The sequence below is a fragment of the Oncorhynchus keta genome, chromosome 26, assembly GCF_023373465.1.
Source record: "Oncorhynchus keta strain PuntledgeMale-10-30-2019 chromosome 26, Oket_V2, whole genome shotgun sequence".
NCBI classification, from domain to species: domain Eukaryota; kingdom Metazoa; phylum Chordata; class Actinopteri; order Salmoniformes; family Salmonidae; genus Oncorhynchus; species Oncorhynchus keta.
In genome coordinates, this window is record NC_068446.1 from 36,742,329 (window position 1) to 36,759,169 (window position 16,841).

At 44.4% G+C, this 16,841-nt stretch overlaps 1 protein-coding gene across 50 annotated transcripts in view; it reads right to left on the reverse strand.

The window, feature by feature from the left end:
* Positions 1-16,841, reverse strand: part of LOC118359331 (receptor-type tyrosine-protein phosphatase eta-like) — a 104,217-nt gene that overhangs the window by 4,491 nt on the left and 82,885 nt on the right. For 45 of the 50 annotated variants that reach the window (XM_052480654.1, XM_052480639.1, XM_052480640.1 and 42 more), the window contains 13 exons: positions 16,579-16,839; positions 9,902-10,156; positions 9,462-9,722; positions 8,984-9,268; positions 8,545-8,808; positions 8,101-8,361; positions 6,679-6,936; positions 6,137-6,391; positions 5,656-5,949; positions 5,287-5,556; positions 4,892-5,146; positions 4,387-4,659; positions 1,650-1,913 (listed from right to left, as the gene is read on the reverse strand). In XM_052480654.1, the coding sequence (XP_052336614.1) occupies positions 1,650-1,913; positions 4,387-4,659; positions 4,892-5,146; positions 5,287-5,556; positions 5,656-5,949; positions 6,137-6,391; positions 6,679-6,936; positions 8,101-8,361; positions 8,545-8,808; positions 8,984-9,268; positions 9,462-9,722; positions 9,902-10,156; positions 16,579-16,839 (3,456 nt within the window). The remainder of the gene's footprint in view (positions 1-1,649; positions 1,914-4,386; positions 4,660-4,891; positions 5,147-5,286; positions 5,557-5,655; positions 5,950-6,136; positions 6,392-6,678; positions 6,937-8,100; positions 8,362-8,544; positions 8,809-8,983; positions 9,269-9,461; positions 9,723-9,901; positions 10,157-16,578; positions 16,840-16,841) is intronic. The other 5 variants (XM_052480663.1, XM_052480669.1, XM_052480674.1 and 2 more) reach the window with 1 other exon arrangement.

The window sequence follows — 16,841 nt, forward strand, 5'->3', positions numbered from 1 at the left end:
CGGTTGACAACTCCATTGTGTCCTCCTCCCAGAGCGCTAAGAACCTTGGCGTGATCCTGGACCACACCCTGTCGTTCTCAACTAACATCAAGGCGGTGGCCCGTTCCTGTAGGTTCATGCTCTACAACATCCGCAGAGTACGACCCTGCCTCACACAGGAAGCGGCGCAGGTCCTAATCCAGGCACTTGTCATCTCCCGTCTGGATTACTGCAACTCGCTGTTGGCTGGGCTCCCTGCCTGTGCCATTAAACCCCTACAACTCATCCAGAACGCCGCAGCCCGTCTGGTGTTCAACCTTCCCAAGTTCTCTCACGTCACCCCGCTCCTCCACTCTCTCCACTGGCTTCCAGTTGAAGCTCGCATCCGCTACAAGACCATGGTGCTTGCCTACGGCGCTGTGAGGGGAACGGCACCTCAGTACCTCCAGGCTCTGATCAGGCCCTACACCCAAACAAGGGCACTGCGTTCATCCACCTCTGGCCTGCTCGCCTCCCTACCACTGAGGAAGTACAGTTCCCGCTCAGCCCAGTCAAAACTGTTCGCTGCTCTGGCCCCCAATGGTGGAACAAACTCCCTCACGACGCCAGGACAGCGGAGTCAATCACCACCTTCCGGAGACACCTGAAACCCCACCTCTTTAAGGAATACCTAGGATAGGATAAGTAATCCTTCTCACCCCCCCCCCCCTAAAAGATTTAGATGCACTATTGTAAAGTGGCTGTTCCACTGGATGTCATAAGGTGAATGCACCAATTTGTAAGTCGCTCTGGATAAGAGCGTCTGCTAAATGACTTAAATGTAAATGTAAAATAAGATCCATATCTGGATCAGTGTCTGTTGGTGAAAGTAAATCTGGATTAGTGCCTGTTGGTGATAGTAAATCTGGATTAGTGTCTGTTGGTGATAGTAAATCTGGATTAATGCCTGTTGGTGATAGTAAATCTGGATTAGTGTCTGTTGGTGATAGTAAATCTGGATTAGTGTCTGTTGGTGATAGTAAATCTGGATTAGTGCCTGTTGGTGATAGTAAATCTGGATTAGTGCCTGTTGGTGATAGTAAATCTGGATTAGTGTCTGTTGGTGATAGTAAATCTGGATTAGTGTCTGTTGGTGATAGTAAATCTGGATTAGTGTCTGTTGGTGATAGTAAATCTGGATTAGTGTCTGTTGGTGATAGTAAATCTGGATTAGTGTCTGTTGGTGATAGTAAATCTGGATTAATGCCTGTTGGTGATAGTAAATCTGGATCAGTGTCTGTTGGTGATAGTAAATCTGGATCGGTGTCTGTAGGTGATAGTAAATCTGGATCAGTGTCTGTTGGTGATAGTAAATCTGGATCAGTGTCTGTTGGTGATATTAAATCTGGATCGGTGTCAGTAGGTGATAGTAAATCTGGATTAGTGTCTGTTGGTGATAGTAAATCTGGATCAGTGTCTGTTGGTGATAGTAAATCTGGATCAGTGTCTGTTGGTGATAGTAAATCTGGATCAGTGTCTGTTGGTGATATTAAATCTGGATCAGTGTCTGTAGGTGATAGTAATGATAGTATGTCCTTTAAATCCCTATATGCATTATCAATGCATCACACACTGGTGGTACAGTATGGTAGCCTACGTGTGAAAGCATGTAAAGCATGTTATGATCTTACTGGTGCAGATGGAGTTTGAGACTGGAGCTCCCTTTGTTCCATCAGCTGTCTCTGTTGTCACAGTGAAATTATACAGACTACCAGGAACCAATTGATTGATGATTAGGTCTTCCATAAGTGTGGTTGTCTCACTGACGATTAACCCAGAGTTGATCCAGATCACATAGTAGTGGTAGCTTGGTTTGTGATCCACAGGCTTGTTCCAGGTCAATGTTATGTTCTCCTCTGCTGTCACTACACTGAGAGACCGGACACTCTCTGGTCCTGGGAAATGAGATGTAATGGAGTATAGAGAGGTTAGTGTAACAATAGCTATGAATACAGAATACAAACGGCTCAGGGCTGGGATTGTATAAGTGGGTGTGCTTGAGTGCATGTGTTCAGAAATTAGTCTGTGTGCGTGTGTGCCATGTATGTAGTGTGTGTGTGTGTGTGTGTGTGTGTGTGTGTGTGTGTGTGTACATGTCATGTATGTAGTGTGTGCCCACATGTCATGTATGTAGTGTGTGTGTGTGTGTGTGTGTGCTCGCATGTCATGTATGTAGTGTGTGTGTGTGTGTGTGTGTGTGTGTGTGTGTGTGTGTGTGTGTGTGTGTGTGTGTGTGTGTGTGTGTGTGTGTGTGTTCACATGTCATGTATGTAGTGTGTGCTGCATGTCACGTATGTAGTGTGTGTGTGTGTGTGCTCACATGTCATGTATGTAGTGTGTGTGTGTGTGCTCACATGTCATGTATGTAGTGTGTGTGTGCTCACATGTCATGTATGTAGTGTGTGTTTGCTAAAATGTCATGTACAGCGGCAAGAAAAAGTTTGTTAACTCTTGGAAATACCTGGATTTCTGCATAAATTGGTCATAAAATTTGATCTGATCTTCATCGAGGTCACAACAATAAACAAACACAGTCTGCTTAAACTAATAACACACGAACAATTATACGTTTTCATGTCTTTATTGAACACACCGTGTAAACATTCACAGTGCAGGGTGGGAAAAGTATGTGAACCTTTGGATTGAATAACTGGTTGACCCTCCTTTGGCAGCAATAACCTTAACCAAATGTTTTCTGTAGTTGCGGATCAGACCTGCACAAAATCAAATCAAATCAAATTTATTTATATAGCCCTTCGTACATCAGCTGATATCTCAAAGTGCTGTACAGAAACCCAGCCTAAAACCCCAAACAGCAAGCAATGCAGGTGTAGAAGCACGGTGGCTAGGAAAAACTCCCTAGAAAGGCCAAAACCTAGGAAGAAACCTAGAGAGGAACCAGGCTATGTGGGGTGGTCAGTCCTCTTCTGGCTGTGCCGGGTGGAGATTATAACAGAACATGGCCAAGATGTTCAAATGTTCATAAATGACCAGCATGGTCGAATAATAATAAGGCAGAACAGTTGAAACTGGAGCAGCAGCACGGCCAGGTGGACTGGGGACAGCAAGGAGTCATCATGTCAGGTAGTCCTAGGGCTCAGGGCTCACAACGGTCAGGAGGAATTTTTGACCTTTCCCCTTAACAAAACTGTTTCCGTTCAGCAATATTCTTGGGATGTCTGGTGTGAACTGCTCTCTTGAGGTCATGCCACAGCATCTCAATCGGGTTGAGGTCAGGACTCTGACTGGGCCACTCCAGAAGGTGTATTTTCTTCTGTTGAAGCCATTCTGTTGTTGATTTACTTCTGTTGTTTGGGTTGTTGTCCTGTTGCATCACCCCTGTCCACATCATGGTTTGGGAATTCATTTTTCTGTCGATGATAGCAAGCTGTTCAGGCCCTGAGGCAGTAAAGCAGCCCCAAACCATGATGCTCCCTCCACCATACTTTACCGTTGGGATGAGGTTTTGATGTTGGTGTCCTGTGCATTTTTTTCACCACACATAGTTCCTTCCAAGCAACTCAACTGTAGTTTCATCTGTAATCCACAAAATATTTAGCCAGTAGCGCTGTGGAACATCCAGGTGCATTTTTGCAGGGGCTTCTTCCGTAGTGTCTTCCCATGAACACCATTCTTGTTAAGTGTTTGTTACGTATCGTAGACTCATCAACAGAGATGTTATCATGTTCCAGAGATGTCTGTAAGTCTTTAGCTGAAACTCTAGGATTCTTCTTAACCTCATTGAGCATTCTGCTCTGTGCTCTTGCAGTCATCTTTGCAGGACGGCCACTCCTAGGGAGAGTAGCAACAGTGCTGAAATTTCTTCATTGATAGTCAATTTGTCTTACCGTGGACTGATGAACATCAAGGCTTTTAGAGATACTTTAGTAACCCTTTCCAGCTTCTTAATCTTATGTCTTCTGAGATCTATTTTGTTCGAGGCATGGTTCACATCAGGCAATGCTTCTTGTGAATACCAAACTCAAATTTTGTGGGTGTTTTTTATAGGGCAGGGCAGCTCTAACCAACATCTCCAATCTCATCTCAATGATTGGACTCCAGGTTAGATGACTCCTGACTCCAATTAGCTTTTGGAGAAGTCATTAGCCTGGGGGTTCACATACTTTTTCCAACCTACACTGTGAATGTTTAAATGACGTATTAAACATAGACAAGACAAATGTGTGTGTTATTAGTCTAAGCACACTATGTCTTTATATTGTTGTGAATTAGATGAAGATAGATCAATTTGATGAAGGGTTCACATACTTTTTCTTGCCACTGTGTGTTTAATGTGTGTGTGTGTGTGTGTGTGTGTGTGTGTGTGCTCGCATGCCATGTATGTAGTATGTGTGTGTTAACACTCACTGGTCGTGACCAAACTGCTCCAGACCTTCTCACTCTGGAGCCCTAGCACTCCCACTGTAGCCACAGAGATATTGTAGGGTGTTCCAGAGGACAGACTGGGCAGTGTGTGACTTGTGTTTGTCAGAGTGACCGTCTTGTTATTTAGTTGCGTTGAAAGGTAGGTCACTAGGTAACTGAAGGTGGTGCTGGCCATCAGAGGAGCTTCACCCCACTCCACAGAGATAGAACTAGTGGTCTTCTCCAAGATCAGGATGGGCCCAGGCTGGTTGGGATCTGAGAGAGATTTGGACAGAAATGTCTGTTTATATAAGTTGCCAATAACATCTGTGAATTGAATTTCCTTGTAGAAATAATCTTGAAAGTTATCTCTGGTTAAGTGAGAAAGAACATTTTTTTGTTGTCTTAGATTAAACAGTCGAAACAAATGAATGAACTCTAACAGATAAAAGAGGCATGCTTAGTAGAACTCTGGGCCTTCTCCCTCCATCTCCTCCCTCAAACTCACAAGTTGCTGTAGTTCCAGGTTCTGATGAAGCGTTGAAGGGCCCACTGATAGTGGTCACCACGGCTGTGTAGCTTCTGCCAGCTGACAGGTTAAGGAAGGATGTTGACTGAATGCTGGAGTTCAGCAAATCTGAGAAAAGGACCTTGTTCAGATAGACGATATAATGCTCTACGTTTCCTCTGGGCGCTTCCCAGCACACCACTATGGTACTGTTGCTACCATTGTTGTAGATGAACATATTGACAGACTCGGGCTCTGGTAGAGAGGGAGAGAGGAACAGAGAGGAGGGATGTTAGAAAGGAGAGAGGGGGAGATATGAAGCGATATGAACTCCTTTTGAGAGTTTTTAGAAAAACACCAAATAACTAAAAAGGTAAAAAGGAAGGAGATCTGACTTGTGTACTGAGAGGTTGAGACGGATTCTCCCTCTATGCTGTTCAGTGCCTTGACGGAAACACTGAAGGTGCATCTGGTTCCTGGTGTGAGTTTTGTGATGAGGTCCCCCTCTCCTGTCTCCATGGTATGGTTTGTGGGAGCGGACATGCACCCCTCAGTCTGGATACGGTATGTGTAACCACTCTGGTACTGAGGTGGTTTGGTCCAGGTCAGATTCACAGTGGTTGTGTTTACTGTAGAGGCTACCAAACCACTAACGGCGAATGGTCCTGGAAACAGAGGATCTTAGGTTAGTCTTCAGGATACAAAGAAGTGAATACACATCAACATACCAAACTGAGATTAGTTTTATTGCCATGGGAACATACTTGTAAAATAAGACACCGTCACCGGGGTTGCCATGGTGCCGTCCCCTGTGAGTGTTGTCACTGTAAAGGTGTAGTTGCTCCCAGACTGTAGCCCAGTGATGGTGATGTTGGTGGTGTAGTTGCTCCCAGACTGTACCCCGGTGATGGTTTTCATGGTGGTGTTGGTGGTGACAGACTGGTTGGTGACCTCCACTCTGAAGGTGTAGCCTGGTTTGCTCTCTGGTTGAAACCAGACTAGAGTCACACCGGTGGTTGTGATTCCTGCCTCAATCAGTCTGATCACAGACTGGGGCCCTGGGACAAAGGAACAACAAAGATCATTAACGAACATGTTCAATCTGTGTGTGTGTAACGGACGTCAGGCTTTGTGAGTACCGCTTCCTCCTGATTCGGCTCACACCGGGGCTCAAACCCAGACCTCCTTGCTAGCACATGTGCTGTGTAGATACAGTGTAAATGTTTGTGTTCAGTAGTCACTCACTGGTAGAGTTGGCCGTCGTCACCACTGTGCTCTGGTAGTCAAACGGCCCTACAGTTACCACAGAGATGTTGTAGAGTCTTCCAGACTGGAGGTTCTTCAGGAGGGTCCAGTTGTGTTCCGTCAGGTTCTGCCGGTCCAGATGGAACACAGAGAAGCTGTACTGACCGAGGTCCATGTCCAGGGGTCGGGCCCAGCTGATGTTGATGGAACCAGTAGTCTGGTCCACCACCATGATGCCTCCAGGAGGGTTGGGATCTGGGAACAAGCCAGGGAGAAGTCACTTATGGAAGAGATTGCCAATGGAGGGTCTCGGGCATGGGATTACATCAGACAACATTACATCTAGATTATGATCTATCTCTGGCATTGTGCTGTATATGCTATTCAGACAAATATAGAATGAACTCATGTGGGTTAATGAAGACTTGAAAACCCAGACGTGGAATCTCCACCACCAAATATGAATTTACACAAATTGGTCCATGCTAAACAAATGGAGTACAGTTGGAATGTTGGACTTCTATAGAGATGTACTGACTTACACGTTGCATTTGTAACATTTAGTGCCTCAGTGAGTGGTCCACTATTGGTGGCCACTTTGACAACATAGACTTTCCCTGGCTTCAGGTTCTGGAACACAACTGATAGATAGTTGTTGGTGATGGTACGGTTGTCTTCCATCACATTGTTTTTGTAGATAGTAACGGTGTAGTTGTCCACCTGTCCCATAGGTCTATACCAGGTCACACTCATGTTGGTTGTTGTTCCTATGGCGATGAGGTTTTTCACCACCGCAGGTTCTGAAGGGTGGATAGAAGGGATAAAAACGTTAACATTTCACATTTTAGACTAGAGATACAGAGATCTTAAAAGTGTTATGTTAAATGTGTTAATTGTGTCTTTAACTTGGCTTTTATTTCATCTTTATTTAACTAGGCAAGTCAGTTAAGAACAAATTCTTATTTTCAATGATGGCCTAGGAACAGTGGGTTAACTGCCTCGTTCAGGGGCAGAACAACAGATTGGTACCTTGTCAGCTCAGGGATTTGAACTTGCAACCTTTCGGTTACTAACCCAACACTCTAACCACTAGGCTCCTACACTTAAGATATGAAATACGCACTGTCACCCGTCTCGGATGAAATCCACTTTGCTATGTAAAGAAGGTAAAAGTGAGAAGGGGAGAAAGCCAAGGGATGAAGGGAGGAAGGGTTGATGGGAGGAAGGGTTGATGGGAGGAAGGTTTGAAGAGAGGAAGGGAGGAAGGGAGGAAGGGTGAAGGGAGGAAGGGTTGAATGGATCAAGGGTTGACGGCAGGAAGGGTTGAAGGAATCAAGGGTTGATGGGAGGAAGGATTGAATGGATCAAGGGTTGACGGGAAGAAGGGTTGAAGGGATCAAGGATTGAAGGGATGAAGGGAGGAATAGATGAAGGGTTGAAGGGAGGAAGGTTTGAATGGTGGAAAGATTGAAGGGTTGAAGGGTTGAAGGGAGGAATAGCTGAAGGGAGGAAGGGTTGAAGGGTTGAAAGATTGAAGGGTTGAAGGAAGGAATAGATGAAGGATTGAAGGGAGGAAGGGTTGAAGGGATGAAGGGTTGAAAGGAAGAAGGGTTGAAAGATTGAAGGGATGAAGGGTTGAATGGAAGAAGGGTTGAAAGATTGAAGGGATGAAGGGTTGAATGGAAGAAGGGATGAAGGATTGAAAGGAAGAAGGGTTGAAAGATTGAAGGGATGAAGGGTTGAATGGAAGAAGGGTTGAAAGGAAGAAGGGTTGAAGGGAGGAAAGGTTGAAAGGAAGAAGGGTTGAAGGGAGGAAGGGTTGAAAGGAAGAAGGGTTGAACGATTGAAGGGATGAAGGGTTGAAGGGAGGAAGGGTTGAAGGGAGGAAGGGTTGAAGGATGAAGGTTTGAAGGGAGGAAGGGTTGAAGGGAGGAAGGGAGGAAGGGGGATCTTTAGAACTGTACTTGTGCAGATTATCGTCTCCGTTGAATCAGACTTAACATCCTGGACGACCGTGACCACAGAGCAGTTATAACAGTTCCCAGGAGTCAGATTGGTGAAGGTGTACATCTCGACCATGGTTGAGATCTCTACCACAGAACCATTCTTGGAGATGGTCACCAGATAGGAGTAGGTTGGTTTGTGGTCATTTGGCTTGAGCCAGGAAAGTCTGATAGCGGTTGTGTTCAGACCCTCAAACGTGAGGTTACTGACCACATTGGGCTCTGAAGGGCAAAGAGGGCAGATATCATATTAATATCATCTATAACACAGAATCATATCGCATACAGTGTTATACACCTCCTGACTACCCCAGAGTAACTGCAGTTTGCTGGCTGACTAGAATGCACTTGCATTTCTCTTGGATTCCTCTACGAATACCTTTGGAGTTTAGAACACTGGCTTACTAGTGTTACAGAACGTGCGTTCTGGAGTTCCTTCGCTTCCCGTTGCTGCTACCGTGGTAACAGTGAAGTTGTAGCCAGTCCCAGGTTCTAGGTCAGTGACTTGTGTGAAGTTTGTACTGACTGTTTTCGGTACAGGGCCTGTAGCCTTTATGTACTGGACTCTATAGGTGTAGTAGTTCTTAACCTCCACGGGGTCAGTCCACTGTAGCTTACATGAGGAGTTGGACAACGGGGTGGCTGTGAGGTTCACCACTGGTTTGGGTACTAGGAGGAATGGAGAGAAAAAAATCTACCTTAAATCAGTGATCTTACTAGGACATGAAATGTGTTAAGGCATGTAGGATTATTAGAAAGGTTTCAGAATATTTCTGCAACATTTTCACAGTCAAAACGTCACCCAGAGCACAGTCTACTGAACGGTTGTCACAAGTCTACTCACAGGTACATTCCAATGCATAAACACCGGTGCTTTCTAGATTCTGAGGTCCCATGGTTTTCACTGTGATGGTGTAGCAAGTCCCAGAGGACAGAGAGGTCAGGTTACTGCTGAGACTAGTGGTAGAGGAAGACTGGTTTCTCTCTCCTAAACCAGTCCCATTAAGCTGGTAGCTGATGTTATAGGAGATGCCTTGCGCTCCAATCATTAGACCCGGGGTTGTCCATTGGACAACGAGGGAGCTGGTTGTCCTCTCTGTGATGGTGAGGGGTCCAGGTGGGTTGGGATCTATGGAGGAGAAATAAGAGTGATGCTAGGAAAGTTGCAAACACAAATTCTCATTCTCACAAACACACATTAGGTGCTTTAGCTTTTTCTTCAGGACAAAACCAGAGAAAACATTCTCACACTCTCATACAAACTTTTATCAACTTCAAACTACAGTAAATGCATAGTATGGGCATCATTGACCATGACTTACTGGTGGCTAACTGGACCCGAGCAGACTGGTTCCTAAAGCCTCCAGCTACGGCAGTCACTGTGACCTCATAAACCCTCCCAGGCTGTAACCCAGTGAAGCTGGCCTCCCTGGTCTGTGTGGTATTGCTGGATGTATAGTTCAAAGCAGCATTAAATATGTTCACGCTGTAGTAGTCCACACTCCCGTTATGCAAGGTCCATGTCACATTCAGCCGACTAGTTCCTCGTCTCGTAGCCACAATGTCCACAGGTTGTTCAGGCTCTGTCAAAAGCAACATCGAAAAGGTTCATTGCAATGACTGATGGAAAATATGGACAGAAAAGAGAAAACCACAACCAACTTTGGTTAGATTGTTTTGCCATTTTCGACATTGACATTTCTACCTTATCCATAAATCCATATCCTTTGAATCATAAAATAATACTTGCAAAATAACATACTTGTTGAAGTGATTATTTGACTGTCTTCTCCTACAGTTGTGTTGTCTCCAGCCACTGCAGTGACTATGAAGAGGTACTGCACTCCAGCAGTCAGCCCAGTAATGGTAGTGAAGGTTTTTGTGACATTCTGACTAATACTGGCACCAGTCCAATTTACTCTATAGAAGAAGCTGTTTCCCTCTGGTTGAGTCCAGTTCAGAGACACAGATGATGTTGTGATTTCAGAGACATAGAGGTTGCGGACAACGGCAGGCTCTGTAACGGAGGAATAGGGATTTTTTTTAAATGACACTAATATAAACATTCAAAAACAATGTGATTTTATTTAATCAGGTAAGTTGACTGAGAATATACTCTCATTTACAGCAACAACCTGGGGAATAGTTACAGGGGAGAGGATGAATGAGCCAATTGTAAACTGGGGATGATCAGGTGGCCATGATGGTATGAGGCCCAGATTGGGAATTTAGCCAGGACACCGGGGTTAACACCCCTACTCTTACAATAAGTGCCATGGGATATTTAGTGACCACAGAGAGTCAGGACACCCGTTCAACGGCACCCTACACAGGGAAATAATGTAGACCTGAGGAAAGAGTGCCTCCTACTGGACCTCCAACACCACTTCCAGCAGCATCTGGTCTCCCATCTAGGGACTAACCAGGACCAACCCTGCTTAGCTTAAGAAGCAAGCCAGCAGTGGAACACAGGGTGGTATGCTGCTGACTAATATTCTTATTTTCATTCATTTTCTTATTTTACCTTTATTTAACTAGGCAAGTCAGTGAAGAACAAATTCGTATTTACAATGACAGCCTAGGAACAGTGGGTTAACTGCTTTGTTCAGTGGCAGAAAGGTAGATTTCTACCTTGTCAGCTCAGGAATTTAATCTAGCAACCTTTTAGTTACTGGCCCAACGCTCTAACCACTAGGTCACCTGCCACCCCATTGATCGATTGCTTGCTACATCATTTGTTTTTACTTTTGCATTATTTACATACACTATATATACCAAAGTATGTGGACACCCCATCAAATTAGTGGATTTGGCTATAGTGTCTTAGCTTGTATTACTAATTTATATAATAAGAAAGACTCCAAGGAAGTGAACTGGAGCTTCACATTTACTAAAGCTAGTTAGTACAAGAATAACATAGAGCAACACTATGCATGACCAAGGGCGCTCCGTTCTTAAAGGGGACAGTAATTAACAGAACAGAACATTACTTCTCTAATACAATGATAATTACTTTTACCAAACCACAAGTGAAACATTTCCCAGAAATTGTTGTAGTTATTTTGCATCTTTGATTTGAACTTGAACAGTGTAAGTTTTTGGTTGTGTTTGTTTGCTTATAAGTCCAGTCTGTCTGGACAGGGCCTTTGTTCTGGGTAGCGCCTTGGATTGTCTGGAGACTCCTGAACATCCTCAGTGTGTGCTTGCTCCATAATAGTTTCTGCTATAGCAGCACCTTCATCCACACGTTCCCTTCTTTCAGCCTGGTGTCTCTATACTGCCCCACCGTCCTCTACAGTTCCATGCGTGTCACTCCCGGGAGCTCTCTGTGCCTGTTCTCTCTCAGTTGTTGTGCTGTTTTCCGTGGAATGCATTTGGTTAATGTGACGCCACCACATTAGGACTGGGGTCACTTGAATCTGGTAAGTTCTGGGTTCCGTTTGTGCCTGTACTGTCCTCTTGTCCATTTCCCTCCCCTTCTGTAGTCTCGCACCATCACTTCTTGTCCTGTTTGGAGATGGCGCTCCCGGCCACCGGAGAGCATCTTGGCTTCTTTGTTCAGCACTTCATTACGCCTGTTTGGCTTCATGATGTCCAGCTGTGTGCGGAGAGGCCTCACAAATATTAGTGCTGCTGGGCTTTCATTTGTCGAGTCCTTGCTTTAGGGTTTGCACAAAGCGTTCTGCCAGCCCATTGGTGGCAAGGTGGTACGGATCAGAGGTCGATTCCATTTCCTGACATGAATCTTGTAAACTCGTCACTTACGAAAGCTTGCGTGTTGTCGCATACCAGCTGCAGAGGCAATCCGAAGTGTGCAAACGTTGTTCTGAGACGACACTCTATCGTCTGAGCTGAGGTGGAGTCAGTGCAAAACACCTCTGGCCATTTGGAATGGGCATCAACTATAACCAGAAACATGTGCTTTACCAAGGGACCAGTATAGTCCACATGAATTCTCTGCCATGGCTCTGTGGGCCATACCCCTGGGTGGACTGGGACAGGAGCAGGCATGTGGAGGGTTTCCAAACATCCGCTATCAAATCAAATCACATTTGTATTAGTCATATGCTTACTAACAAGCCCCTAACGAAAAATGCAGTTTAAAAAATATGAATAAGAAATAAAAGGAAGAAGTAATTAAAGAGCAGTAGTAAAATAACAATAGCGAGACTATATACAGGGGGTACCGGTAGAGAGTCAATGTGCGGTGGTACCGGTTAGTCGAGGTAATTGAGGTAATATGTACATGTATGTAGAGTTATTAAAGTTATTATGCATAGATAATAACAGAGAGTAGCAGCGGCGTAAAAGAAGGGGTTTGGGAGGGGGGGCAACGCAAAAAGTCTGGGTAGCTATTAGATTAGATGTTCAGGAGTCTTATGGCTTGGGGGTGGAAGCTGATAAGGACCTAGACTTGGCACTCCAGTGCCGCTTGCTGTTCATTGTTTTCTATCTGTTGATCCAAACCGGGCCACCAGAAGTGGATCCTCGAACAGCTTCATTGTTTCTTGATCCAGACCAGATCACCAGAAGTGGATCCTCGAACAGCTTCATTGTTTCTTGATCCAGACCAGATCACCAGAAGTGGATCCTCGAACAGCTTCATTGTTTCTTGATCCAGACCAGATCACCAGAAGTGGCTCCTCGCAAACAGCTTAATTTTTGTTGATCCAGACCAGGCCACCAGAAGTGGCTTCTCATGAGCAGCTTCATTTTGACAATTCCAACATGCCCTTTATGTAGTTGCTGCAAAACCTGATGTTGGCATTGACTATCATTCCCCACATCAAACATCCTTGGTACATTGTGTTAGGTTCTATATTTATTTTCTTATTTAACAAGGCAAGTCAGTTAAAGAACAAATTCTTATTTACAAATACGGCCTAGGAACAGTGCGTTAACTGCCTTGTTCAGGGGCAGCATGATAGATTTTTACCTTGTCAGCTCAGAGATTCGACCTAGAAACATTTCAGTTACTGGTCCAATGCTCTAAACACTAGGCTACCTACCGCCCTGGCAAATTAACCTTAGAACATTTCACGGAGTGCTGCTTTTGATACCATCGATCACCACAATCTTTTGGAGAGACTGGAAACCCAAATTGGTCTACACGGACAAGTTCTGGCCTGGTTTAGATCTTATCTGTCGGAAAGATATCAGTTTGTCTCTGTGAATGGGCTGCCCTCTGACAAATCAACTGTAAATGTTGGTGTTCCTCAAGGTTCCGTTTTAGGACTATAGGACTATATATTTTACCTCTTGGGGATGTCATTCGAAAACATAATGTTAACTTTCACTGCTATGCAGATGACACACAGCTGTACATTTCAATGAAACATGGTGAAGCCCCGAAATTGCCCTCGCTAGAAGCATGTGTTTCAGACATAAGGAAGTGGATGGCTGCAAACGTTCTATTTTTAAACTCGGACAAAACAGAGATGCTTGTTCTAGGTCCCAAGAAACAAAGAGATCTTCTGTTGAATCTGACAATTAATCTTAATGGTTGTACAGTCGTCTCAAATAAAACTGTGAAGGACCTTGGCGTTACTCTGGACCCTGATCTCTCTTTTGAAGAACATATCAAGACCATTTCAAGGACAGCTTTTTTCCATCTACGTAACATTGCAAAAATCAGAAAATTTCTGTCCAAAAATGATGCAGAAAAATGAATCCATGCTTTTGTCACTTCTAGGTTAGACTACTGCAATGCTCTACTTTCCGGCTACCCGGATAAAGCACTAAATAAACTTCAGTTAGTGCTAAATACAGCTGCTAGAATCCTGACTAGAACCCCAAAATTTGATCATATTACTCCAATGCTAGCCTCCCTACACTGGCTTCCTGTCAAGGCAAGGGCTGATTTCAAGGTTTTACTGCTAACCTACAAAGCATTACATGGGCTTGCTCCTACCTATCTCTCTACACATACGCTACGGTCACAAGATTCAGGCCTCCTAATTGTCCCTAGAATTTCTAAGCAAACAGCTGGAGGCAGGGCTTTCTCCTATAGAGCTCAATTTTTATGGAATAGTCTGCCTACCCATGTGAGAGAGGCAAACTCGGTCTCAACCTTTAAGTATTTACTGAAGACTTATCTCTTCAGTGGGTCATATGATTGAGTGTAGTCTGGCCCAGGAGTGTGAAGGTGAACGGAAAGGCTCTGGAGCAACGAACCGCCCTTGCTGTCTCTGCCTGGCCAGTTCCCCTCTTTCCACTGGGATTCTCTGCCTCTAACCCTATTACAGGGGCTGAGTCACTGGCTTACTAGGGCTCTTTCATACCGTCCCTAGGAGGGGTGCGTCACTTGAGTGGGTTGACTCACTGATGTGATCTTCCTGTCTGGGTTGGCGCCCCCCCCTCCCCCCCTTGGGTTGTGCCGTGGCGGAGATCTTTGTGGGCTATACTCGGCCTTGTCTCAGGATGGTAAGTTGGTGGTTGAAGATATCCCTCTAGTGGTGTGGGGGCTTTGGCAAAGTGGGGGGGGGGTTATATCCTTCCTGTTTGGCCCTGTCCGGGGATGTCATCGGATGGGGCCACAGTGTCTCCTAACCCCTCCTGTCTCAGCCTCCAGTATTTATGCTGCAGTAGTTTATGTGTCGGGGGGCTAGGGTCAGTTTGTTATATCTGGAGTACTTCTCCTGTCCTATCCGGTGTCCTGTGTGAATTTAAGTATGCTCTCTTTAATTCTCTCTTTCTCTCTCTCTGAGGACCTGAGCCCTAGGACCATGCCTCAGGACTACCTGACATGATGACTCCTTGCTGTCCCCAGTTCACCTGGCCGTGCTGCTGCTCCAGTTTCAACTGTTCTGCGTGTGATTATTATTATTTGACCATGCTGGTCATTTATGAACATTTGAACATCTATAACATGTTCTGTTATAATCTGCACCCGGCACAGCCAGAAGAGGACTGGCCACCCCACATAGCCTGGTTCCTCTCTAGGTTTCTTCCTAGGTTTTGGCCTTTCTAGGGAGTTTTTCCTAGCCACCGTGCTTCTACACCTGCATTGCTTGCTGGTTGGGGTTTTAGGCTGGGTTTCTGTACAGCACTTTGAGATATCAGCTGATGTACGAAGGGCTATATAAATCAATTTGATTTGATTTGACAGGTGATATTTTGCGGTTGTGGTGCCTGTACCACTGCATCAATTTTGTCCTGTGTTTTGTGCAATCCATTGCGGTCAATTTTACGTCCACAGAAGACAATCTTGTCCTTGAAGAACTCCCACTTCTGTAATTTACCTGTAATACATACCCTTTGCTGTTTCTGTATGACAATGCCCCCATGCACAGAGCGACATCCATACAGAAGTGGTCTGTCGAGAGCGGTGTGGAAGAACTTGACTGGCCTGCATAGAACCCTAACATTAACCACATAGAACACCTTTGGGATGAATTGGAACATCGACTGCGAGCCAGGGCTAATCACCCAACAGTGCCCGACCTCACTCATGCTCTTCTAACCAAATTAAAGCAAGACCCAGCAGCAAGGTTCCAACATGTAGTGGAAAGCCTTCCCAGAAGAGTTGAGGCTGTTATAGCATCTATTATACAACCTCGATATTAATACTCTGTCCACATACTTCTTGTAATTTAGTGTATATAACCATTGAATGTTGAAGACCTTATGAATGCCATGAAATTAGTTAAACTATCATACCCCATCAGAACCCAAAATATAATATTGTTTTACTCAAATTTTAAACAAACACTGCATAGCCTCAAAATAAGAATAGGATATGTTTCTAACTGAATCTATATTAATGTGGATGCTGGCATTATTATGGATAATAAATTGTGAATAATGATGAGTGAGAGAGTTACAGACTCACAAATGATATACCCCCCAAGACATAGTAACCTCTCACCATTACAATAACAGGGCATTTTGGGGGGGGTATGACACATTGAACAAAAATATTAACGCAACATGCAACAATTTAAAAGATTTTACTGAGCTACAGTTCTAATAAGGAAATCAGTTAATTGAAATACATTGATTAAGCCCTAATGTATGGATGTCACATGCCTGGGAATACAGATATGCATCTGTTGGTCACAGATACCTTAAAAAATGTGTCCCCCAATTTTAGGTGACCAAAAGTATAGGGACAAATTCACTTTGTTTATTAAAGTAGTAAAATGAGAAGTATTTGGTCCCATATTCATAGCATGCCATGGCTACATCAAGCTTGTGACTTAAAAGTTTGTTGGATGCGTTTGGTTTTTGTTTTGGATGCTACAATGATTACGCATAATCCTGAATAAAATATGAATAATTATGAGTGAGAAATTTAGACACACAAATATTATAACACCCCCCACAAAGAAATGCTAACCTCTCACCATTACATTAACAGGGGAGGTTAGCATATCAATGAATACGAATAGTATCTGTGGCATTGAAACAATCCAACACTAAAGTATCTGAGTTACTTACTTGTATACTTAGAAACTGTCTTGCTCTGTCCTACAGTTGTGTTATCTCCAGCCACTGCAGTGACTGTGAAGAGGTACTGCACTCCAGCAGTGAGAGCAGTTACATTAAAAGAGGTTTCTGTGGTATTCTGACTGCCACTGGTATTGCCATCAGTCCATTCTACTCTGTAGAAGGATCTGTTTCCGAATGGTTCAGTCCAGCTCAGAGACACAGCTGATGTTGTGATTTCAGTGACAGTCAGGTTCCTGATGGCTGCAGGCTCT